Source organism: Thermobia domestica, chromosome 5, assembly GCF_964235325.1.
Source record: "Thermobia domestica chromosome 5, izTheDome1.hap1.1, whole genome shotgun sequence".
NCBI lineage: Eukaryota > Metazoa > Arthropoda > Insecta > Zygentoma > Lepismatidae > Thermobia > Thermobia domestica.
This window is the reverse complement of record NC_137458.1, coordinates 47,742,946-47,768,711: the sequence shown is the minus strand read 5'-3', so window position 1 is coordinate 47,768,711 and position 25,766 is coordinate 47,742,946. Positions and strand designations below refer to the sequence as shown.

Below are 25,766 nucleotides of genomic sequence, written 5' to 3'. Positions count from 1 at the left end.
CTCGAAATCACTGGCACTCAATGCTGACTCAATGGTTATTTAGATACACGAGAACACTTCATGTAACCCGTCAGAAATAAAATATTCGAGAGAGTTTACTCATTTTCATTACAAAACACAAAAGTGGAATTCTTTTAATTATGAATAATGTTGTGACACTATTGTAATTATTGATACTTCACAAAGATAACTTCATCAGGCACAATAGGTCACTGAGAAGATATCCATATTATCGAACAAGTATACTTAAATAATTCCGTAAACAATCAAATAAAATATATTACTTCTTTCGTTACTACTTCACATATCGTGTCCTAGTAACAAATTACGATTATTAATAGTATTCACCAACCCTCTGACTATTGTTTCACATTTTTAAAACTTTTGCAAAAATCAGAGAATGTTGTCATTTTTTAATACTGTACTTTCAAAATAATATTTAGTGAAATACGTAGTATTTTCTACAAGTTTCTTGTCGAGAAGAAATAGTCATTAAGTCAATGAAGTATTCCACTCACTGTAACTAATAACTATAACTAAGAATTATTTCAAAAGATAAACAGGACATCGAAAAGACTAAATACTTTTACAAAACTATTTCGTAAATACTATACGGATATACAGGAAAATCTCAGGTTTCCCTTTTTTCACGCTTTTATTTAAGGGGGGGGGGAAGAAGAATGCTGTGCATGTGTCTGTGCAATATATTTTGAAAAACTAGTTGGTGAAACATCTATGATTATAATGTTAGGTAAACGTTAAAACAGATATCTAAGTAACCTAAGTATATTCTGTTTTTTTATTATTATTATTATTATTATTATTATTATTATTATTATTATTATTATTATTATTATTATTATTATTATTATTATTATTATTATTCTAGAAAATAGCTATGTACATATTGTTGTAGGATTCTTTGACGTTTTTAGACATTGTTAAAGCACAATTGAAATTTATTATAATCGAACGGCCAATCCCAATGTTAGGAAAACACTCAATTGTGGTACCGCTAGTGACACCACCAGCGTATTTTCATTTATTCTTAGTGCACTCAAAAAACAAAGCACTATTACAAAAAAAAAAAAAAAAAAAAATCTTGTAAACTATTCGGTATAACACTGGGAAACTTCAGGCATTCTCATTATTCATACGAATAGTGGAATTTGGACTGAATGAACACACAATGTGAGGGAATTCAGGTATTCTATTGCCGTAAGATATAAACAAAAGACTTAATGAGCGGTAATGTGATAGGAAAACGTAAAGCTTTAAGAAAATTATAACAAACCACAAAGTAAGATTTTGTTACACACAAAATTAAAATCTGGGAAATATCAGTTACTGCACTTAGCCGTGCGAGGGTTAATATAGTAGACAAAACGAAATGCAATGAAATGTATAGTTTTACGTCCCACGATTATACACCGAGGCTACAGGAGACAGTAATGATGAATGAAATGGTAGAATAATTAAAGTAGGAGAAAACGGCAGAACACCGAGAAAGCCCATGCACACGGTATTTGTGAAGCAGAGAAGTTGAACATATAACTGTGGGATGGTGCCAATACAATTTGACATACTGTCAAATACATTAAAAACAGTCGAACTAATAAATAAATAAATAAATAAATATACTACTAAATAATCTTAGCACTAAAACTCATCATTTGGGTATTACAAATTTAACAGCACGTAGTTCATACTATGCAATACGGGAATGATAGCTTATTGGAGCAAACTTAGTATACGATACCTTTTGAGTCTTATGATACAAAGTAGTTCATATTATCTTGTCTTATCTTGATCTTCCTTCGAGGAAAAAATTTTAGAGTAGCAACTTAATCAAGCCAAGGTCGACTATATCACTGATTATTGCTTTAAAATAAAAATGTATCACAAAAGTGTACCACAAAATGGTCCGTCGAATATGGACGATTAGCCGGTCAACAGTTAACTTGGTTTTCAATTTATATAATGTGTAGAAGGAAGAAAAGTGGCGCCAAACATAGTAAAATATTTGTAACACATTAAAGATTGTAATTAAATGGAAAATGAAATTAAGTAAAAATTGTTTATAGATAAAAAATTAATAAAATAGGAGAGCAAAGCTCCGAACAACTTTGTAGTATGGCGTCCATGTTAACTCCCCTAGTTCATATTAAAAACGTACTTACTCATATTCTATTTCTATAGAAATTAACACAATTAATATAACAAATAACATTTAAATGACTGTCTATCTTAACAATAGAGTAACACAATTAAATGTATAAAAAAATAAGTTATTCTTACTGAATTTCATTTTATTGAGACTTATAACTGGGATGCTTTAACCGATCTTTTCATAAAGATATTCTATGAGGCAAGAACACCTAATTTTCTTTGAAAAAACAATAGTACTGTACTCAGAAGATAAATAGACCATAGATCATACTCCGTGGTTGAATGAGTACCAATTGGTTACAAAAGTTAAAGAAGGGATCTTGGTATATTTATTAGACATTGAAATGGCTGACATGTCTATCCAACATGATTAAAAGAACACAAAGATCGTTTCCAGCTTATACAACTTTACCGTTAAGAAAATTAGTGGTCTTTTTACGGAATCTAAATAGGATCTCAACACAAGCTTTCTGCGGATATTTACATTAATTCAAAAGTTTGATATGGACAAATGCCTTCACTTGGAGTTGAACTATCAATTCAATATTATTTCCCAATTTTCTACCTGACATCAAGAAAATGTGTAGGACTAACTTTCAGAAAAAAAAAAAAAAATCATTGACAGACTATACAAACCAAAGTAAGTGTTTAACCACCTTAGTCCTGAAATTCACAAAGTTTGTGAAGTGTTCAATCTCCCAGTGAAATTAGTATTTACAGCAGCCAAAAATGAATTGAGGGAAAACCATACAGAGCAATAAACTAGACAGATTGTGGAATTCTGCTTAAATTACACAGCCTCCCGCCCCAACACACACACACAAAATAAAATAAAAGTTATCTGCACCTGACTCCAGGGTATTCGATGTATTTTGGTACACAGAATCTAAATTTTGAAACCCCAGGACGATCGACCGTGTCAATGTTTTTGTTATGGGCGAAAACCTTGAACATTTTTGATAGGGAGGATATACTTTATGTAACACAGTTATAAAAGCTATATAAAAAAAGTGTGCATTGGACCCCAGGTATGGATTCGATGTATTTTGTTACACAGAATCCAAATTTCAAAACCTCAGGATGTCAACTTCTTTCTGTGGGCGAAAAACTTGAGCTTTTTTAAAATTAATTAATTAATTTATTTATTTATTTATTGATCGTGTTACGTATATCCTCCCTATCCGAGTTTTGACCATAGAAAGGAACTGACATGGTCAATCTTCCGGGAATTTCGAAATTTGGATTCTGTATAACAAAATACATCGATTCCATACCCTTGTGTGTGTGTGTGGGGGGGGGAGGCTGTGTTATTAACGGCGATAATGTTTTTGTAAAAGCAATGAATTGATGGTAAATACACAGACAATTACTAAGGAATCAATAATCGTAACTCACGGAATACTCTGCACAAATTGTTATTTTAAAAAGTATACAATTGGAGATGTAAAAGTAAGAATCCTGTGACACAGCAATAAAAACGGTGCTGATGACATTCCCAAAGAGGAAGGGAATATTCAATTAAAGTGATAAACACAGAGCACAAGGTAAGCTATTTTTCCGAATATGTGCCTTATATAGCTTCTACAAGTAGATATCTCGATCAAAATTTAACAAAGTATACTTTGTTCTTATATAAAATAACTCTAATACATTCCTTTCGACTTGTCACGTAGTTTTCTATATAGTTTTTATTTCTACAATTTTATGCTTCCAAATATTTAAAAATATTTTGATCAGCCCGAAATCTGTGAATCAATCCTTAACAATGCTAATCTGCTCTTCGATGCTAGTTCCAACGTTCCTCTTGGTCATACGTGCGTATGTATCGTTACATTCAGACCCAGTTTGATACACTCTAAAATGGATTATCATCTTCAAAATAATTTTTAAACCTGTAAGAAATTCTTCAATATTTGTTGGAGATCTGTAAATGACCTGAAAACCATTAGTTTAGCCCATAAGAGGAATGAAATTCAATTTTTTATCCGACATACATGTCATATGTGTAGTCCTTGGAATTAATATCAGAAATCATGAAAATATTTCACTTTCGGCAACCAATATAAAACTTTGTACAATGGTTATACACTTACCAAGGAGACATAAAAATGCTGGGAGACACTTTGTCGAAGCTCCTTGATATCCGTGTGATGACGTAATCAAAATAGCCGCCGGGACACTAGGATCTGATTTCTTTAAACGTTTGTAGCTCGATTACTAATCGTTCGATTATAAAGCATTATACACCGCTGGAAAGCATATGGAGTACACTATAATAAAGCTCATATAGACGTTTTACGTATAATGAGCGATTTGCACCATATTGGAGAGAAACATGAAATTAGGGTTTTAAAATAACCGAGCAAATCCACTAGCACGTAACGTTGTAAGTTGTACGTTTATTATGTCACTAGCATGGGCGGCGATTAGGGGGGGCAAAGGGGGGCAGTTGCCCCCCCACTCTTTTGAAGTAACCCATTAAAGTATATAGCTTCATTTGGAAATGCAAAGTTTTTGTATGTATTACTGGTTCATGGAAAAAATAGTGCCATATAATATTTATTGTTGCGTGAGTACGTATTAATTGTCTTCCCATGGAGTTGAGAAAGCTATACAGGAATTGGATTTTAACTGCCACCGAAAATAACCCAAAAATTAACCTACTGGAGCACAATAATTCCAGCATACTTTCACTTCTTCTTACAAGGGCTCGATATGTTAGTCAGCCTCTTTGAAACTGATTGAGAGAACATTTCGCAAAAAAAGAAATTCTTTGCAAGTTATTCTTTAATTACACAAAAATTGAAAGTTCCTAAAATGTCTTTTCTTCTTTCTAATATAAGGAATATTGATTAAAAAGGGAGTAATATGAAACAACTTCTACCTTTTCCATTATTTTGCAGTGTAATATACGAGTGAAGTGGTGTGTTTAGGGGTGTACGAGTGTACGTATATATACAATGAATTTAGTGAATTCAACATAATTCTAGGTTTTAGGATTATTTTGTATAACTGGAGTGTGGAGTGATTCTAAGTATTGTGCTTTGATGTGGTCCAAAAAAGTGAAAACTGCTACTAATGGCAACGAACATGTTTCGGGAATCTGCAATTGTAAATATTTCTTTAAATGTAGCATATGCTTGCAGTATTCACTGTCTTTCATTTTCTAAGAGTAATAACATACATTTAATAGCATGTGTGGAATTAAAAATTAAGTTGTTCATTAATCCCAGTTTCAATGTAACTTCTACAAAACAAGCATCATTATTCATTACTATGATTAATATTATCCTTTCTATTTATTTGTTTTGCAAATTTGTTATTTAATAATCTGATCACACAATTTTCCAGACAGAGTTTTAAGATGTTCATGAGCAAGGAATCAAATTTCTTCTTACGTTTCGTTGTTTAAGAGTACGAAGAGCTAATACCTACTTCTGTTGCTCTCCCTTAAAATAATTAGGGCTCCCATTGGACTCATCTCGGAAAATAAATCAATTTCAGTAGTTTACTATAAAGCATTATAGATGCCGCCTTCAATATATGATCCCTTTGTTTATTATCATCGACAAATAAACAAGCAGCCCTGATGTATGTGGAAGGTTTATTAGGTAAAAATATGGCTAAAATTCAAATTAGTGAAGAAAAACGAGTTGAGTCCAATGGACTCACCGCATCATTTTGTGTTACAAAAAAGGCTTATCATTTTAAGGGTTAATAAAACATGAAATACAATATACAGTATTTCAACTGAAAAAAATAGTATCCTATTAGTTATACAACCTTTCTTCAAACAAAATGTTAGAAACAACCAGGGAAACTAAGATTGATACACAAATATTCAGATCATGTCTTGCCCCCCCACTTTTAACGTCCAATCGCCGCCACTGGTCACTAGCATATACCTTCTTTTATTTCAAGTGGCGAAATATCTCAAATATATTTTTGAAAGGTACATGAAGCGAGATACAGTGAGTGACTTGCATAATGACAGAGCGAGGACAGGGCATTGTTTGGCTGAACCTGCTTGTCCGAACACTGAGCATTTTTGACATTATTTGCTTCTGTTGCAATAGTTATATTACTTATGTGTCTTCTTCATGGAAAGTGAGAGATAGCAGGTACAGTAGTTTACATTTTTTCCCTGCCGGAAGTATTTAACAAATATAAACGTTTTATTATCATCAGAACCTTAAATATATTCTTTGTACAATTATAACTTTGATACCGCAATAATGTTCTGAATAAGCTTATTCATGTTATTGCTACTTGTTATTGTTATTTCTGTACAATATCTGTCAAACTTTGTATGTTATTGTACCTTTCAGGTAAGTGTTGCATGGATTATCAAGCACACGAGGACGTGGTTATCGTTCGTTGTTGTAAGGATTGAAGACACCCATACAGGTCCTGTTTCTCATACTGAGAGTAAATAGAATAGGATTGCATGTTTATTGAACGCAGAAAAAAAAAAAAAAAAAAAAAAAACTACGCATCTCCAAATATTAGATTTTACTCACCCTTCATTTCTAGTCCTCCCTAAGCCCCATCATATGATTCAAATATTTACGACCTGTACTGTGATGATAGTTACCTAAATGTGTGAGTGTTATCGTTGCGGATCGTAGGGATAGTGGTGAGTGCGGACACTTCTTGGGCTTCAGGCAGATAACAGGGAACAGACGAATGATTGGATTCTTTAGAAATGTTTGAATTGTATTATCGGTATTCGTTTCCCCATTTGCAGACGCATGTTATTATCATCAAACTAGATTTTAGAATATTTCGTTTTATGAAATTTTAATGTGAACTCAGAGTTCACTTAGCTACTAATTTGGGGAGAAAAAGTTTAGTTTTCCTATTGATATAGTATCCCTCTGTGTAAAAGCAAACAGGAATGGATAGTTAACTGTAACGCACAGTTTTTTGTGTTATTGCATCTCATAACTATAAGCCCAGAACATGACTTGATTTTTTGTTGGGTTTGTTGCAGAGTTTAAAACAACAGAAGAACGCAATGAATAGCAAGAGGCAAGTTAAGAAAGCTTAAAATCCCCTAAGATTAACTGGAAGAATTGTCTGATTTGCCAACAAACGTCCAACGAGGCTCTTGTACAGCCAACATATGGTGGCTACGAGTCATTAGTTAAAAACTTGCAAGAACACGCTGAGTTTGAAGTTCTGCCCTCTTCCCTAAATACAGAATCCCTACTCCAGAAACTGATCGAAAAGAAGGGCAAGTATCACAAAACATGCCGGACTATGATCAATAGACAAAAGATAGACAGGCTATTTGGGAAAAAAAACAAGCTATCACGGTTATACAACAAATTCCCATCAACAAATCAGACCCTAGAAGAAACTCTTGTCTTTTCAAGATAGTCCTGCTCTCAGTGGAGAAAGGGTAACTCTTCCATATTTGTCCAAACGTGACATTAAGGACATGTGTCTTTTCTGTGAGAAGGAGGAAAGTTTCGAAAAATTGGTTTCAGCAGCGACACTCGGGATAGGTCCGACCATATATGAACACACTTTGCTTCTCGAAGATGAAAGACTCCTCACAAAACTAACAAGTAATAGTGATTTGTTGTCCTTAAAGTCAAGTACCACAGGCATTATTATTTGAATTTTCTTACGAGTTCGCAGTTTTAACAGGATCCAAAATTGGAAAATTAAGGAGAATCAGTCTTCAAAAGTCGCTTACTGGTCTGTCCTTAGGGCGCTAGCCATATTTATGCAAGATAGCTACTTGTACAGTCAAACGGCATCAATTTTCCATCTACCGACCCTTGTTGGTCTTATTCAACGGCGGTTACATGAGTTAGGCTTTCATAACGAAGATATTGATAGGACTCGCTTGAGGGAGCGACTACTGGCATTTATTCCCGGTTTAAGAGAAGTTGGCCAGGTTGTTGTACTTTCTATCGAGGGTTGTGTCCACAATGCCGTTCGAAGTGCTTATGAAAACAATGCATTTTAGTGATGGCATGTGACTAGCAAGGAGACTCAGATTCTCCATGAAGATAAGTTTTGGGAATACCCTAAGTTCGATGGATCTTTCGCCAGAGAGCTTACTAAAAATAAATAAATAAATAAATAAATACATCAATAAATCAATAAATAAATAAAAATTAAAAAAAATAAATCGTTCATTTTCTTCAGGATGCTTTTAGGAGCTGCTTTACTGGTGAATTAACAGAAAGTGAAGAACCCGGATGATCAAAATCGAGTACCGAGTGCCACTGTTTCTATTGCCCAGCTAGTTAGATTTAATAGTGTAAGAAGAAAACGAAACGAGTCTGTCTCATCATTTTTTTCACTCTACAGACAGAGAAACCCCTTTGCCGCTTTATGTATGGCTACTGGTTCATAGTCAAAATGCAAGCGCAGATGTTTTTGACGAATTGTTCCACCTCGGATTGAGTATTTTATATCAGCGAGTAAAATCCGTAATGACAACTGAAGTTTACAAACAGTATCAGCAACTCGGCTTTGTCTGCCCACCAAATGCTGTAAATAATGTATATACTTGTGTTGCAATTGACAATGTTGATCACGACTCTCCCTCCAATACTTCTGTCAAAGCACTGCTCGGCACCACTATTTTCCTGATACAATGTATAACCGAATATACAGTCATACTAGAGCCCATGGCAACAAGCGATGACATCTGGATTGCACAGCTGCCTGAAAATTATACAGTACTGACTCCTACTCAAAACTGATACGTGAAATTTTCGCGAGTTTAGTGAACCTAATAGAACAAAAGGATGTGACTTTTGCAATGTCTCTAGAACTGCTTGAGTGGTTGAACGCCAGCACAAGATTTGGCGAATGCGAAAACCAAATAACTTTTCAAAGAAGCAAGAAAACTCAGGGCAGAGCGAAACAAATGCACCATAATTTTGCTCCTAGTGCTCAACCAAGACATCAACTCACCATTTGTTGTACGTCTTGCAGCCAACATTATCACCACTATTGTACGAAAATGAATCCCAATCAAACTCCTGTGATACGATAACTGCAAATCAACCTGTCTATGCCTTGTTGAAAAATCTTCAATGGCTTATGTTGGGAGGTTTCCACATGGAAATGGCCACTGCATCTGCTATTAGGGACATGGTTGAAAGGGAGTGAATGAACTGACAACCTCGTAGGAACAGAGGTAGCAACATCAGGTAGAGTAGATAGAATTCTGAAAGCATCACATATAAAGAAGAGCCGCCACGCTCACGAGGTTTCAATCGCAGCTCTTCGTATTTTGTTAGAAAGAGCTTACCGTAATCGGATCAAAGACGAAGATGAGAGTTTTTGAGAGTTGGGTTTCGGCTCAGTTTAAATACTAGCAAACAGTCATGACTTTAAAATCCGTGCTGCTGGACCTGGTGCGCAGTATTCGTCAAGGCAGCGTGGGAGATTTCATCTGTGTCCTTCAGAAAATTTGTCCTTGGATGTTCGCTCTGGAGTCATTTCAAATTTTGTCCTCGTTAATTTATAAACAGCTCAATGTATGTAAACATTTATACAAACTTTTATGGTGTGTTTTGTAAGCTTTCCATCCATGTATAAAACTTTACAATCGGATGATTGGTAACCGAGGTACAAACTGTTAAATGAATCAGGTCCTTGTGTTCCAGCGGTCCTTTTGATGATGACATCACAGTGGGGACCAGTGACTTATGGCGAAGTGTCACCCGGCACTTTTACGTTCTATGTTAAGCGTATAAGCAATGTGCCAAGTTTTAAACTGGTACTCGGAAGTGAAATATTTTCTCATCAACTCCACGGACTAAATGGTGATTTATAAATATCATAGGATTGCCTCCTCAATTTTTGCAAAGCACCAATTTCTTTCATAACTATTTCTCTTTCCTAATTTAATATATATATATATATATATATATATATATATATATATATATATATATATATATATTATGGAAAAGAAACAGTTATGAAAGAGATATATATTTCTAACTGATTCTTTATATTTTCCGTGGATGAAGTCGTCTATACACTCACAGAAAGAAATTTAATCATAAATTGGATTTTATTATGTCGGCTGAATGTTGAATCCAGAAAATTTGAGATATTTTCTTTTCAAATTCTGCTGATCATGAGTTTAATTTTTGGGCATATTTGGTTCAGCCAATTTAAAAATGCACTTGCTCCTCAGTTTCCTAGACTATAACTGTATCATTAGCTTATATTTGATCAATTTGAACTGTTCTTGTTGAAAAAAGATACATTCGAAATGGCTCATTACGTATTACCTAGGAGTAGATAAAAAGGGACTCACAGTCCTTGTAATTGTTTCATTGATTTCCTTGTCAAAATTAAAACTGTCTTGTAGGTATAATACCAAGAATTCTTTATTTTTTATATTATTATTATTATTATTATTATTATTATTATTATTATTATTATTATTATTATTATTATTATTATTATTATTAATTATTATTTCATACATGTCCAAATTGTAGCATTTATTTGACTTCAACCATTTTTTAATGTATTCCATTGCTAAATTATGAAGCAAAAAATTAATACATATACTACGTTGATAAATACGAATTTTAATTTGTTCGCATTAACTAAGAAGCAAAGAAGGTATTTGGTATTTACCTATTGTTAATTCTATAGTTAAACTTATTAGTATTCTGAACGATGTATTTGGTGATTAGATGATATCTTTTACCGGAGGCGATGAGTCTTAAAGGTATTCTCCTCTTGTGCTCCTTGAGTAAACCATTACGAGGAGTGTTCTACAATTATTGTTTCTGATCTAGGAGGAGTTGAACAAAAAATTTCGTGGTAAGCTCGAAAGGGTTGAGAACCGCTGTTTTGAAAGACGCAATATTAGAACATAATAGGATCATTACCATTTGCTACACTTACCGTCTCATATTCCCCTATTAGTTACAGAACTCTACTGCTGAGATACATCCCTTTGACATGAGAACAGTGTTGCCATTATTTTTTACGCAAAAGGAAAAACTGAAGAGCAGGAAAGTAGCTCTGAAGAATCCAGGTGAGCATCATGTTGATCTGCAATTTTACTTTGTAAGAAAATCCAACCTTATTCAACTTTTTTTTCCAGAATTGGTAAAATATTAACAAGAAACTAGAACAAACCTGTACACATTTCCAGTTCGTCTGGATTTCCTTTCTGAGGCGAAATTGCTTGTTCTAACATTCCCCATTTGGAATTTAGGTGCTCCACCCTCCATCTCACTTCATCTCGAATATCTGGATATCGACGAAGGAGCTTCTGAGACTGGTCATTAAAGAGCTTCAACCTATACGATTTTTTCTGCATTTCTTCCATATGACACTGTAAGAATAATAAACTTAATTAATGGACAAAAGAAACAAATTGATAAATTACTGACACTTTTCTATTGTGATTACTTATAATTTTCTATATAAACTTAAAATACTTAATTTTTCTGTACAGTTTTAGTGTTTGACATTCTACCTTACAAACATGTCTATTACTTCCTTTCATGTTTTATTATTATTATTATTATTATTATTATTATTATTATTATTATTATTATTATTATTATTATTATTATTATTATTATTATTGATGATGATGATGATGATGACTGTGCTGTCATTCAAAGTAATATTGATAATGTTGTAACATAGTCTTGCAGTAATGCCTTACCCCTAAACTCCAACAAAACTAATCCTATTTGTTATAGATATGTTATTGATAATATTTCTGTCAAGTATGTTGAGTCCACCAAATATCTGGGAGTAATATTTGATAATAAACCATTATTTAACAAGCGCCCTGAACAGATTATCTTCAAAGTTAGGAGAAATTTACGCATTATAAAATAGAAATCTAGAGATTTTGTATTTAGTGAAAATTTGTTATTTTGTACCTCGCTAATGTTGGAAGTCATCTTGAATATTGTTCTAGTGTTTGGAATAAAAGCACACGGAGCTTTTATAATAATACTCAATACGTTCAAAATTTCTTTCTTTCCCAGTTGCACTGGAAATTTAAGTTTTTGTCATTCAAAACTAAAGATGAGATCAGACACTTGAAACTATTAGAAAGAAGACCTTTATATGATTTAAAATTACCGCTTAATACAAAATTCTAACTGGTAAACTACAGTTAATTAATATTGTAAACTAGCATATTCCTTACACTACTACTAGAAGTTACATAAATGTTTAAGTGTGTACCTAGTTTAATTGATGTGCCTATTTTTAAGTGTTCGTTTACGGCCAATAATTATTCTCATTTTATCGATAACATTTGTTGGAGATTTTGGTTTTATCGAAAAACAATTTGCTAGATATTACCTTTTATAATAAAGAGATTACTGTGTTTCATATTTTTATACATGCCCTTTTTTTGTATTAACGATTGATTTGTTTTTTATATATTTTTATCATAATTATGTTTTATGCACAGGAAATTGTTATTTGGCCTATGTCTGTTATTTCCAGATGAATTAATAAATAAATGAATTATTGATTGATTTACATCTTCGTGCAACTGCTTCCTCAGAGAAAAATCATGAATTAACTGACTTTTAATTTATTTCTTCTTGTAAAATAGCCAATGTTATATTTTGACACTTCAAAAACCAATCGAATAGGGCTCTAAGAGATTCAACCCTGCCCAAGTTATATGTCTATGATGTCTGAAACTCAAATTTACTGAGATTCCATCTCTTGGATTTCCTGCTCCCTATCGATTTGCTAATACTACTCATAATGCGGAAAGAACAGAAGAATAATTGATTGTATTTCTTCGTATCGTACATCCTTCAGAATTGTTTCCTCTTTTGACACTAGTTTTCGCAAGCTTCTGCTATATTATGCTGTCACGTCATAGTGCTTTAATATCAATCACAATTTCTAGACACACATTATTTCCGTGTGTACTGTGATAATTTAACATTTAAGAAACCGATAAATCAAGTTAGAATAAGGAAACGCAGTATTTCTAAGTAAATTCATATCCAAGTTTTAGTTATTCTGGCCAGACGAAAATACATTAGATATCAAGTTACCGTTATATATATATGCTCAATTTTTGGCGAAAAAGAAAAGGAAATCCAATGGTTATTAACTGTAATTAATATATATATATATATATATATATATATATATATATATATATATTAATTATTATATGAACCTTATTTTAAGTCCAATACCTATATATATAAAGGTATTGGACTTAAAATAAGGTCTCAATTACAATTAATAACCATCGGCTTTTTCCTTTTCTTTTTTTGGGTAAAATTCTCATATAATTTCATTAAAATGGCTACGAAATGTGCCTTTCAAATCAGGTAATCTCCTATAAACATATAAAAACATTTCAGAGATTTTAAGAAATATTTTGTTAACACTGTCTCTGTTAGGAGTCTATCAGGCTATCTATCAAAGTGGTGGTTCATACATTGATCTGACTAATAGGTGCATACCAATTAGAATAAGGGAGTATAAAATATGCCAAGAATTAAGATCCTCTAATATCTGGCTTATCCTAATTCCTAGGTATATCTAAACATAATGTTAAGGAAGTCAAAATCATTCGCAAAACAATTTTGAGTCATTGTATTGTACCAGAAGCAAAAACCCATTGTTAAATTTAAATAAGGGCAACCTTAATTAGAATTGAGATTATGTCCTTTATAATTTTATTCAAAAATTTCGATCTAATTGATGTTAGTCTATTTTGTATCTCGAAATTTTCCGTTTACGGGAGCAATGTCACTTACGCTCGGAACTTGGTAACGTTTAAGACATAGTAGTACAAAGAGTAATTATATAGTATAGGAGGTTTCAGCTGCTCTTCCCGCTGAAATTCTGGCGCCGCCACTCAAAGGAGTTTGATACCACGAGCTACTAAAACCACGAACGAATCAAATCATTCAGAGCGCGTGAGTCTGTTAGAATTAGCCAATGATACACTTAGCTACTACCAGTAGCAGACGATGCAGTTAATTACAACTCTAGCCGGTAGTGTCGCAGAATCACTTGCGTTGCATTGTGGGAAAGAAATTAATTTCCATTAGTTATATAGGAAGTGGTTCATCAGGGTAATCAGTGTAGTAGCATTTATTCTACGCAATCTCAAGATGGTTTATTTATGATATGTGAAGTGTCTTGTAAATATTTTTAATTGTATACATTTTTTGTTTGTGGTGTAATATTTCAATGTTTTTTTTTAAAATTTTTATTTTATTTTTTTAAGATCAAGTATAGTTGATCGGCAAGTTTTAAAATAATGATTCAAGATTTAGTTTATTGTGAGAAGAGCACAGATTCGAATGTCAAAATGTGAATTCCTTCATACCTGCTTTCATCTCTTCAAAGTGGCTGAAGAAGAGCAAAATTAGCTTTCGAGTTTTTGTCAAGTAAAACATAACGGAGGCATACAACAGGCAGTCAAAAAGATCCCAGAAGATTGTAGTTTTGGCATTTGTAATGCAATCACAATGAAAAAAAAAAAAAAAAAAAAAAAATGAAATGAAATCTTTAAGTTTTACGTCCCACGGTTATGCCGGTTAGGCTAAAGGAGACTGTGATGATGAATAATGAATGAAATGGTGGAATGAAGAAAGTGGGAGGAAATGGGAGAACCCCGAGAAAACCCACGCACACGGGCAATCACAATGAATCTTGTACAGTAGAGTCTTTAAGTTGCCTAATTATGAATTTGACAAGTGTGAACAGGTCATAACAGGCAGTGTATGAGTAGTATAGCTGAACGAAAGACGTGTGGTTATCGGTTGATGCAATGGCGCAGTTCAAGCAACATGCGAGCATCAAGCGCATGTGGAAATTGGGGAAATCTGCTTCAGAGATTTTGATGACCTTAAAAAGACATTTACACCATCGGACTTTTGGTTTTTCCCAAACCTAAAAATAGGCCTCAAAGGTACCTGTTTCGCGACCGTAGAAGAAATCAAATCAACGCAACGGGTTTAACTTCGGAAGATACCAAAAGGTGACTTTCGTCGATGTTTCCAGCAATGACAGGAGCGGTGAAGCAAGTGTGTGTTCCAAAGGTGCCTACTTTGAAACCGATAATTCCTAATACCACAATGCTTGATTTACTAAAATAGGGTTCAATCGAAAAATGTATCTGGCAAAACGCTAGAAGACAAGTTAGATACTGAAAAGTTTAAAGATAGGAAAACGACACAAGATTTGTTCGAAACTTCCAAGAAAAGTATTTAAATGGTGATAAATGCACAGAGGAATTAGCTAGTGGCGGGAGCATTTTAAATTTTACAAAGTCACGTAACAGTCAGGTGTGGTATCATTAAGAGATCAACCTGGAGTATAGAGGAAATGTTGATAAAACTAAGAGAGAGAAACACATGGGAGAACGTTAGAAATTGAACCGCGAACTAAGAATTCGGTAAAGCAGGGAAACAGATGAAAGGCATAAAATTATAACACAAATGAAGTAGAAAGAGAAATTGTAAATGTGTATAGAGAAGTAAATTTAACGCAAATAGAAATAAAGTAAGGAAACTCAACCTTACAACAACACAGAAAATAACGATGAGAGAGCTTTCTGGAAGTTGAATTGAGTTGATTTTGAGTGTAATGTCCCTTTCAGCAGCGAGGCTAATGAGACGGGACCTACTGATTAACATGGAATCCGAAACACATGAGCTTCCTTCAGGCTTTCTGCGAACAAAATGAAGTTCTAGCTAGATGGGAAAGGATCACTGAAAAGATATCAAGATATACGAACTAGATATATGCAATAAATAAATAAAAAATAAATGAGAATAATAAAGATGTGCGACATTGAAACGATAAGTTTAGAGAAAGTTCCTAGCAAAAATGAAAAAGAAAAAGGAACAGGGGTAGATGATGTACTGTACTTTCTTCGCTTATTAAGAATACAAAGAGATAAGGGAAATATTCCGAATCGGAATATTCTTCTTACATGAAGAAATGTATCTACATAAGATTTCTGAGAGACAAGCTTCCAATAGAACAGAAATCGAATAGGCCTACATAAAATATACACGAAACAGAACTATTAATCGTATATAGGAGCACACAGAAAAAAAAAAAATCTGTTTCGAAGATTGAAGAGAAGATAATCTAGCAGCCATGTGCAAACAACCGCTTCCGGGAAGGTCTTGGCCTACTGAACCCTTTCATCTGGCCCGCCTGACCTGTTATTAAAAATGTATTTCTTATGTAATCTCTTAAACTGAACTGAAAATTTCCCCCGTATAACTGATGCTCACTTTGAAAATATCCTCCGCGTTAGAACATACAGTGTACTACCGAACACTGAGAGACTAGTTCAGTACATGAAGGGTCAAGTTTCCTACTAAAATTGTAAATAAATATGCTTTTCAACTTTTCTTTAATAAGTAAACATTTTGGTTACCGTGATCTGTGCGATAATCTATTTCGTTTCGTATTATTATTGAAGACATACAATATTAATGAGAAATAGCAAGCTAGTATAGAAATGACGAAAATCATGAAGAGAAAGAAAAACATATTATATAAATTACTGACTGGAGAGTTATAGGAAAAATTTATAGATGGAGTATTATGCTTAAGGAGCAGAAACATAAATGTTATGAAAGGTCGAGTGGAAACTGGTAATTAGTAATTTTGCGTCGAAGTAAAATGGGATATGAGTCTCGATGCCGGGTTTTCCGTACCGAAGGCAGAAATTTGTATTAATTTAGCTACCGAAGAAAAAAGAAAATCTACTAGAGTTATGTGAAATGTATATGTTCAGAACAATAAAGTCGTGGCTGTGTACAACGAAAAATCAGAAGGAATAGGAATAAAAAGAGGAGCAAAGAATATAATCAGTAATAACTAAAAATAAGTTGGGCCTCGCCGGTGAATCATTCGAATTCCGTGGGACATGGTAGATGTGGTGGAAGGAAAAGGAAGAAAAACTATAGTTAGCTGAGAATTGCAGTATATGGAAACTTCTAAATTTGGTTCAAATGACCTAGGCAATTATAATTAATTGTTTTAGTAGAGGTAAAAATGCTAGCTCTTAATCCAAATATTTTTAATTCCCCAACTATCTTACATTTTTAGTTAGACCTACAATCATCATATTGTCCCCCTCAATTTTAACATGCCACAGACGCCCATGTTTAACAGATAAGGAAAAAGATGCTTTAAAGCAGGTTTCTTAACCTGTGGTATGCAAGTCACTGTTGGTGGTACGCCAGTAAAGAAAGCTGAGAGCCCCTGCTTTATGGTTTACAAGAACCCGATATTCCCAAACGTTTCTTCCTTTCATTTTGAAGTTTGAAGGTAAAAGCGAACTATACGATGTATTTAACGAAATATATTTTAATTCTACAGTAACGACACAGTATGATTTGGTGGAAAAGCCACAAATCTCAAAAGAAATAACATGACTTTTTTTTCCGCTATCGAATAGCTATCAACTGCACAAGCATCTACAGTTGGCGTTGGAAGATTTTTTTCCTAGTTTGGGTTTTGTTAAATCGTTGCCAAGAAACCGTTTGGGAACCGAAAAGGCAGCTACGCTGATATTTTTACTTAAAGTTTTAAGTAACAAATATAAAGATGACAGCTAGCTGCACGCATGGCAAATACGACCAACTAACTTTTTTGAATGACTAATGACTTACTGTTGACCGACTAACTTAGTAAAATAATGATGTAGCAAGTTGTATATGTATGTAAAACAAGGAAGTTACAAGTGTTTTGAGAGTGGTATGGAAAGGGACGGAGTAAAGTATAATAACTATAGTTTCTAATTTTCATTAGTCAGTCAGTACTTTTTGATGTGTTATAATAAGGTACTTACTATGTTACTCCCAACATGGTTGCAAACGATCATTATTAGACAAAGTTTCACTTGAAATATGTTCATTTCAAGTGTTTAAAAATGTTTAAAAATTTGAGAATGAATGATAATATCGTTTATAAACATGTAAATTGTTCACTTCTATTACAACAAGTGAATTATACACTTTTAAATGATATATTACTGTTTACTGGAATATATTTGACATTCTTTTTACAGAAAGATAAACAGTAAATTCTGAACAGTCAGTTATAAAAGGAAAACTTCTTCTAATAATTTCCCAGGAGGTAATGTACCTAAAATGGAAGCCACATTTCCTCGCTGAACTGCTATGCTGATACGTTGTATCAGAAAAGTAGTAGCCCGCTTGTCACCAGTAAGGTGTGCAATACGTTGGCCTACTTCTTTGATGAAATTGAGCCCTTCGAAGCCCCAAATGCCGCTCGATTCAATGGCTACGGGCACGAACATGTATCTATTGAGCAGATCTTTATATTTTCTTCTTTTCTCGCATTCTCTGCGGGCTGCAATAGCTCCTTCTTGAGATGAAGAAAGAGTGAGATTAGATGACGCGAAAGTGTCAAAGCAGGTGAAATTTCAGAGAAGAATCCTTCCCCTCTTCCATGGTACCAGCGTCATGCCATCTGGTCTTTTGCTATCAGATCTGTTACACCCCACAGGTTCACGAGCAGATGGAACTTCCGCCGATGTGAGTGCTCTCTAGATAATGTCATTCACGTTCGAATGCCTCACATGTCTTCTGGAGCTACTTATACGAGACAGACCGTGTAGACCATTCTGATTGACTGATGCACCACATTTAGAGCAGTTGTGTGATTCACAGATGTCTACTCCTAGGCGAAGTGCAACTGCAATACGAAAACTTTCGTTTGGAAGGTGCAGTCCTAGGGTGTGTGAAGGTAATGCCTGTAGCCAAGCACCTGAAATTGATGATGAGGAGGCGAGAAGTCTAGCCTTATCCTTTTGACTGTCTGCTTCTTGTAATAACACTGATTGATATAATTTGATGATTGGCTTGTCCCAAATTGATTGCGAACTTCTGCCCGTTATTTCAGGAGGGTTTAAACCAACTAGATTAGACCAGTCAGATATGCAGTCTTGGACATCGGATTCTATGTGAGGCTCATTCAGTTGGTTGAGGAGTATCTCAATGGTATACCGAGAGCCATAGAACGACGCTAAAAATGAAGGATACGCCAAATCTACAACCCGACGAATACCAAGACCTCCAGAATCAACTGGAAGGGAGGCCAGTATCCATGCGTTGCTATTTAGGTTACAGTTGAGTAACGATTCCAGTCCATATTTCAGAACGGTGTCAAACTTCTCTAGTAAATCGACTTCACGCCAAGAAGTAGAACAGCGTAAAAAACAGATTATTCTTGGCATGGAGAACGACGCACGAATGAGATAAAAAGCTGAATATGCGGAGACTAGGGCCAGACGTGACAAGAAAAAAATCTAACTTTTTTGTTTTCTCGACTAACAAATTACGTGTTGCCTCAGGTGAAAGGGCTGCACCAAGTAGAAAGGCTGACGAGGTTGTGATAAGTTGTATTCCCGGTGCTGAATTTTTAAATTCTGAATATAACACTTCCATTTGATCTTGAGAAATTCCTAAAAATCCTACTTCACACTTCATAAAATTTAAGTGTAGTCCGATGTTTGCTGCCATAGTTCGAATATTGTGTAGTTCACTTATAACTGTCTCAGAATCTTCTCCTATGGTGCCACCATCTAAGTACCAGATATTTAATTTAGTGTTAATCCTAGACACTGTGGACTGAATTGTCATGGCGAACAAAGCGGGACCTAGAGGATCGCCTTGTTGTACTCCACGTTGCGAGCGTATAATCTTATCACCTATAAATAGGTTACTTGGTTGCGCATAACATTGATATACATAGTGATAAATAGATGGAAAATTAGTTTTAATTGTGAGTAGCATAGCGTCTCGATTCAGTTCATTAAAAGCGTTACGAAAGTCTAATTTCAGAAAAGCCTTTTGTTGTGAATGGGGAGTAGAAAAGTAAATGCGAGCTGCATGTACTGCGGCTTCGGCTCCATTGGGAACGCATACTCCCAATTGGTTCGGGTGAAGGGAACTTACGACGGATTCTTTAATTCTGGAACATATAACTTTTGCTGACATCCATCTCCAAATGTTCCCCACTGCAATTGGTCGAATTCCACCGCTCTTTTTATTAAGCGCAATAAGTGATGCTCCAAAAAAGATTGGTCTTATTTCCTGAGGTACATTACCTGAAAGGATTAAATAAAGTAATTCTAGAATCATCGTAGTTAATCTTTCTTTTGAATCTGACTCATGATGTAAAAGTAGATCTTTAAGAATCGAGGGACGGAGACCATCAATACCTCCAGCTGATCCAGATGGGAAGGATTTTACAGCGTATCGTAATTCAGAAACTGAAACTCTTGGTATATTAGGGTGATCTTTAGGAGGGTCTGGTAACGAAAAGGTGAATGTGAAGGGTGCTTCTCCTTAAGTGCTTCTAAAATAGATGCATTAGGTGTGGCGATGATATCTTCAGAAATTAGTAATCTGACTGTGCCTCTTATGTCTCCATCGTTGAGTTTGTTTTCGACTCTTTTGAAGTTAAAGGATGTTGAGTCAGAAGAATGTTGAGATTTGTGTTTGTATTTTTTTGAATAATCATGAAGTAACGCATCTCAGTGAGAATCATCCCATTCGCAAACTCGTTGCTTGACCCAAGTCGTTAAGTTTTTAACTTGATCTGATTGTGACGGAACATTGAGTACTGCATACGGGAATAATAACAGATCCATCCATGCGTCTAGGTCGTTTCGGTTTACAATATGACGGATGACATCATAGACTTGTGTTCTTAATGCTGTGTGTCATAACGCAATTTGGGAAGAGTATTCAGGGTAGAAAAAAATAAAATTTAACTATGTAGAGGAAATTCGAAATAAAAATCCGAGTTGTTTTCATTCTTTTACAAAATCCACTTGTTTGTGGCATTTTGTGCATATAAGGTATTACTTTATCACATTCTATGTTCTTAAAATTATCAAAGTTAATTAGTAGGTCCGTTTGGTTTTTAATTTATAACATACGAAACTTAGTCAACGTAATAAGGAGGACAAAATACAACTACAATACTATATCTGTGCTTACCTCCTTTATGAGGAAGAAGTTTAATTAGTATTGTAATATACATATTATACTTCAAAACAAGTATTTAATATAAATCAGAAAAAAACTAATATAAGCAAAAAAAAAAAAAAGTTAAACCACAATCAGTGGAGTTCTTCTGATCCATGATAACGCCCGTCTACACCACGGTTTGAAAAAAACCCGTTTTAAAAAAAACAATCCACCTGGGCTTATATGGTTTTTCGGGTATTTTTGGGTTTGACTCTTTTCGAAATATTTCAATGCCTCTCGGTAAAAGTGTTAAATGTGATTTATATTTCAAGATTGTTATTGTCACAACTTTCAACAATTTTCTATTCACTATTGTTTTGAAAAAATGGCTGCCATTTTGAAATTTTACATTGGATCGCCGAGAAAATCTATTCAGCAAATTTAGAATTTCTCTTGGTTCTATCTTCAAAATTTCAACTTAAAAGTCCGAAAATTGCACCCTGTAGTGTGGATACTCGCTATTTTGAAAAATGGACCCCATTTTGAAATTTTACGTTAGTATGCGACCAAAATCTACACAGGAAATTTAGAGTGTCTCGTACTTATACCCTGAAAATTTAAAGACCGAAAGTTGTACCGTCTAGTGTGTGTGGTACAGGCAGACAAAGAACAAATGTAGATTGAGTCATCCAGTGACGTTCGCCAAATATAAATACCAAATATATTAATTTAAAACAAACATATAATTCATGTTTTATAAAATAAATGTTTCAAAATATCTTATATGAAATAATATTTTCCAGCGTAAAATAAATGGTTTTATTGATGAAGTTCACTTCCGATACGTTGTGCGTTCAACTATAGGAATTTCCCGAGCACTTGTTGCAACATGTTTCTTTCCCGAAACTTAATTTAAAACAATTAACAAAGATAATTCTTCACCTGATGCTAATTATGTTAACATGAGAGATAATGAGACAGGTGATATACAATGAGTTAAAAAATGCACGACTGGAATGTGAGTCAAACCCCAGTCTCCGATTTACCGTGCCGGTAAGCTACGATTATACTTCTCAGTCCGCTCCTTGAAAACCTATATATTCTATCATTCCTGAAATCGGTACTTAGCTGCTCAGACTACATAGATTATACCACAACTCCTGTTGTGCTTGGACAACAAAGTGTGCATCTTATTATTATTATTATTATTATTATTATTATTATTATTATTATTATTATTATTATTATTATTATTATTATTATTATTATTATTATTTAAATAATAATATTCTTCCTTTCATATAGAGGTGAATGAATTAGACTTTTCCCGAATTAATGATCCTAAAGTGTGGCCTACAGGTGTTCTCATAGGTCCTTTCTATGGTAGATTGCGGAATTATGGCGAAGTTACTAATCATAATTCTCCTACTAAGCATGATGAACCTAAACCTTAAAATTTGGTATCAAAATGTCCGTGGACTTAGAACTAAAAGTAGTGATTTTTTCTCTTCAATTTCTGATTGTGAATATGATATAATTGCAGTAACAGAAACATGGTTATCCGATATTCATAGAGACTACGATTATTTCCCAGATACCTATACATGTTTTAGAGCCGACAGATTATATAGTGAAGAGTCATGTCAAAGAGGTGGTGGATCTTTCATAGCAATAAAGAAAAACTTTATGGTGAATCGCAGGCCTGATCTTGAACTTATAAGTGAATGTGTGTGGATTGAATTAAAATGTAATACTGGAAAGAATCTCTTAATATCGTGTGTTTATTTTCAACCAACTTTTTCCCCTGTGAATTTTGAAAATTATTTGAACCATATTTCTAGTAGGTTAAATCCTTTGGAAAATGATATATTGATTCTTGGAATTTCAATATATCCAAAGTTGATTGGTTAAATAATGAACAGCTTCCAGGAATCCATTATTACTCCAAATTGAAGTTTCAGCATTTGTCTGTTTTTTTGGAAAATACCAACCTGTGTGTTGAACCTTCAGTTTCTGCTCTTGATCTTGTTATCACAAATGCTTCTATGTCAAGAAAAATCAATCAGTGCATGGTCTATCCTGACATTTTTCATTATCCGATTGAAATCATTGTGTTTTTACCTAAAGGTTGTAAAATAAATAAGTTTTCTGAACGTTTTCAATTTGTTAGAGGTGATTATTATGCATTATATCAACAACTAACCAATATAGATTGGTATAATATCTTGTTAAAACCAGATATAAATGAAGCTGTTGTCAATTTTGAAAAAGCAATTGTATTAGCTATGGAAACAAATATTCCGAAATCTAGGCCAAGAATATCTAAATATCCGTGTTGGTACTCCAAAAAATCTGTTTCTTTATTAAAAGCAAAGAATTTAGCTCATAAAAAGTATAAAAATACATTAAAACACGAAGACTATTTATTATTTGCTAACTGCCGCAAGGCTTTACACTAAAGCCTCAGTTAAAAGATGACAAACGTATTCACTATACTAAAACGGAAAATCAATTAAAAAGTAATCCTGAGAAATTTTGGAGATATGTATCTAAGGGTAATAACAAGACTGCAACTGGAATAGTAGTAAATTATTCTCTGGTTACCGACTGCGAGTCGTTGGCAAATTTGTTTGCAGAGTACTTGGCATCAGTCTACCAGACATTTTCAAATATTAGCAATACAAATAATTATTTAACATCATCAGAAACTTTTTGTGAAACGAAAATACATCCTATTACAACCAGAAATGTAAGAGATGCTATTAAATCCTTAAAGACTAAATCTGCGTCAGGTATAGATGGAATACCTGTTTTTATAATAAAAGGAGTAGCTGAGGTAATCTCACCAGTGTTAGCATCTTTGTTTAATTGGAGTTTAAATGAAAACATTTATCCTGAAGCCTGGAAAATTGTTGCCGTAACACCAATACCTAAGACTAAAGGTGACAAAATTAACGATTATAGACCAATATCTATAATGAATGTTATTCCTAAAATTTTTGAAAAAATAATGTACAACTACTTGTATAATGCTGTACGTGATCAGTTGGATGTAAATCAACATGGGTTTATAAATGGTAAATCAGTTACTACAAATTTGGCATGCTTTGTACATAGTTTGTTTTCTGTTATTCGATCGGGTGGTCAGACAGATGTTATTTATTTTGATTTCGCCAAAGCCTTTGACAAATTACCTCATCACTTATTGATAAGTAAGTTGTATAAGTACAAATTATCGAATCAAATAATAAAGTGGCTAGATTCGTACTTAAACAATAGGAAGTTTAAAGTAAGGTATAATGGCTATATGTCTTCTATTCATAATATAACATCTGGTGTGCCTCAAGGCTCTAATCTTGGTCCGTTGCTGTTTTTGTTGTATGTAAATGATCTACCTGAGAAGTTAAATTGTAGATATTTGATGTATGCCGATGACATAAAAATTTTTAAAGAAATTAAAACCTTTGAAGATCAAGTATCCTTACAAGATAATATTGAATTGGTGGTCAAGTGGTCTGAAACCAATTTTTTGCCTTTGAATTTTACCAAAACTAAAGGCATAATTTTCTCAAGGAAAACTGATGATCTTTTGTATAATTACACAGTCGGCAAACAGAGAATCGATTTTGGAGCCTATGTCAAGGATTTAGGAATAATTTTGGATAACAAGTTATTATTCAATAAGCACTTACAGGTAATAACTTCTAAGGCTAGGAAGAACTTAGCTATGTTAAAATGTCTATGTCGTAATTTTTCGAGTGTCATCACCTGTAAGACTTTGTACATTTGCAATGTGCGATCCCATCTGGAGTACTGCACTGTTATTTGGAATTGTGAAACTAAGTATTTTGTAAATGCTATAGAATCTGTTCAAAACAATTTTTTGGCTTGGTTACGATGGAAGTTTAAAAACTTCAAAGATAAGAGTCTGTCTTGCATATCTAAAGAGCTTTATTTGTTACCTCTAACTGATAGGCGGTGTATTTTCGATTTAAGTTTTTTTCATAATATTCTTCAAGGTGTCTTTTCTATTGATGGTCTCTGGTCCATAAGAATTCCATATCGCAATGTTAGAAATTTTGTACCCTTTGTTTCGAATGTTCCTACCCTGAAGAGTTCAATTTATAAAACTATAGATACAGCCAATAAGTACTACAATGCTATAGATAACTTTCAAAGTAATTTTATTAAAATTCGTTCACAATTAATTAAAATTGTAAAGGACAAATAATTTTTTTTTAACTTGTAAGGTGCCATTTGAATTTCTTTTTAAATTTGAAAATTTAATTTTTTTTTTAGGTTGTTTTCTTGTTCTCTCTTTTAACTTTCCTTCTCTTTTCCTATCATCTTTTTTCTTTTATCTTTGCTTTTTTTTGGGGGGGATACTACACTTCTTTTTATTTTTATTATTATTATCTCGGTTATGAGTTTCACATGCCATATGCTTATTTTGTATTCTTTGGTAAATTTATCTTATTTTTATTTCTGTCTTTGTATGAGTGTACTTTAATTAAGGTGTCAATTGATTTGAAAATCATGCTTAAATTATTTTATGATTTTCATGTATGTTCATTTGTAACTTTGACTATATGTATGTTCCTTTTAATATGTTATATA

General features: G+C 33.5%; 1 protein-coding gene across 4 annotated transcripts in view; it reads right to left on the bottom strand.

Annotated features, from left to right (window-relative positions):
* Nucleotides 1–25,766, bottom strand: part of klar (klarsicht) — an 828,351-nt gene that overhangs the window by 545,494 nt on the left and 257,091 nt on the right. For all 4 annotated transcript variants that reach the window (XM_081758673.1, XM_081758668.1, XM_081758672.1 and 1 more), the window contains exon 7: nt 11,308–11,506. In XM_081758673.1, the coding sequence (XP_081614799.1) occupies nt 11,308–11,506 (199 nt within the window). The remainder of the gene's footprint in view (nt 1–11,307; nt 11,507–25,766) is intronic.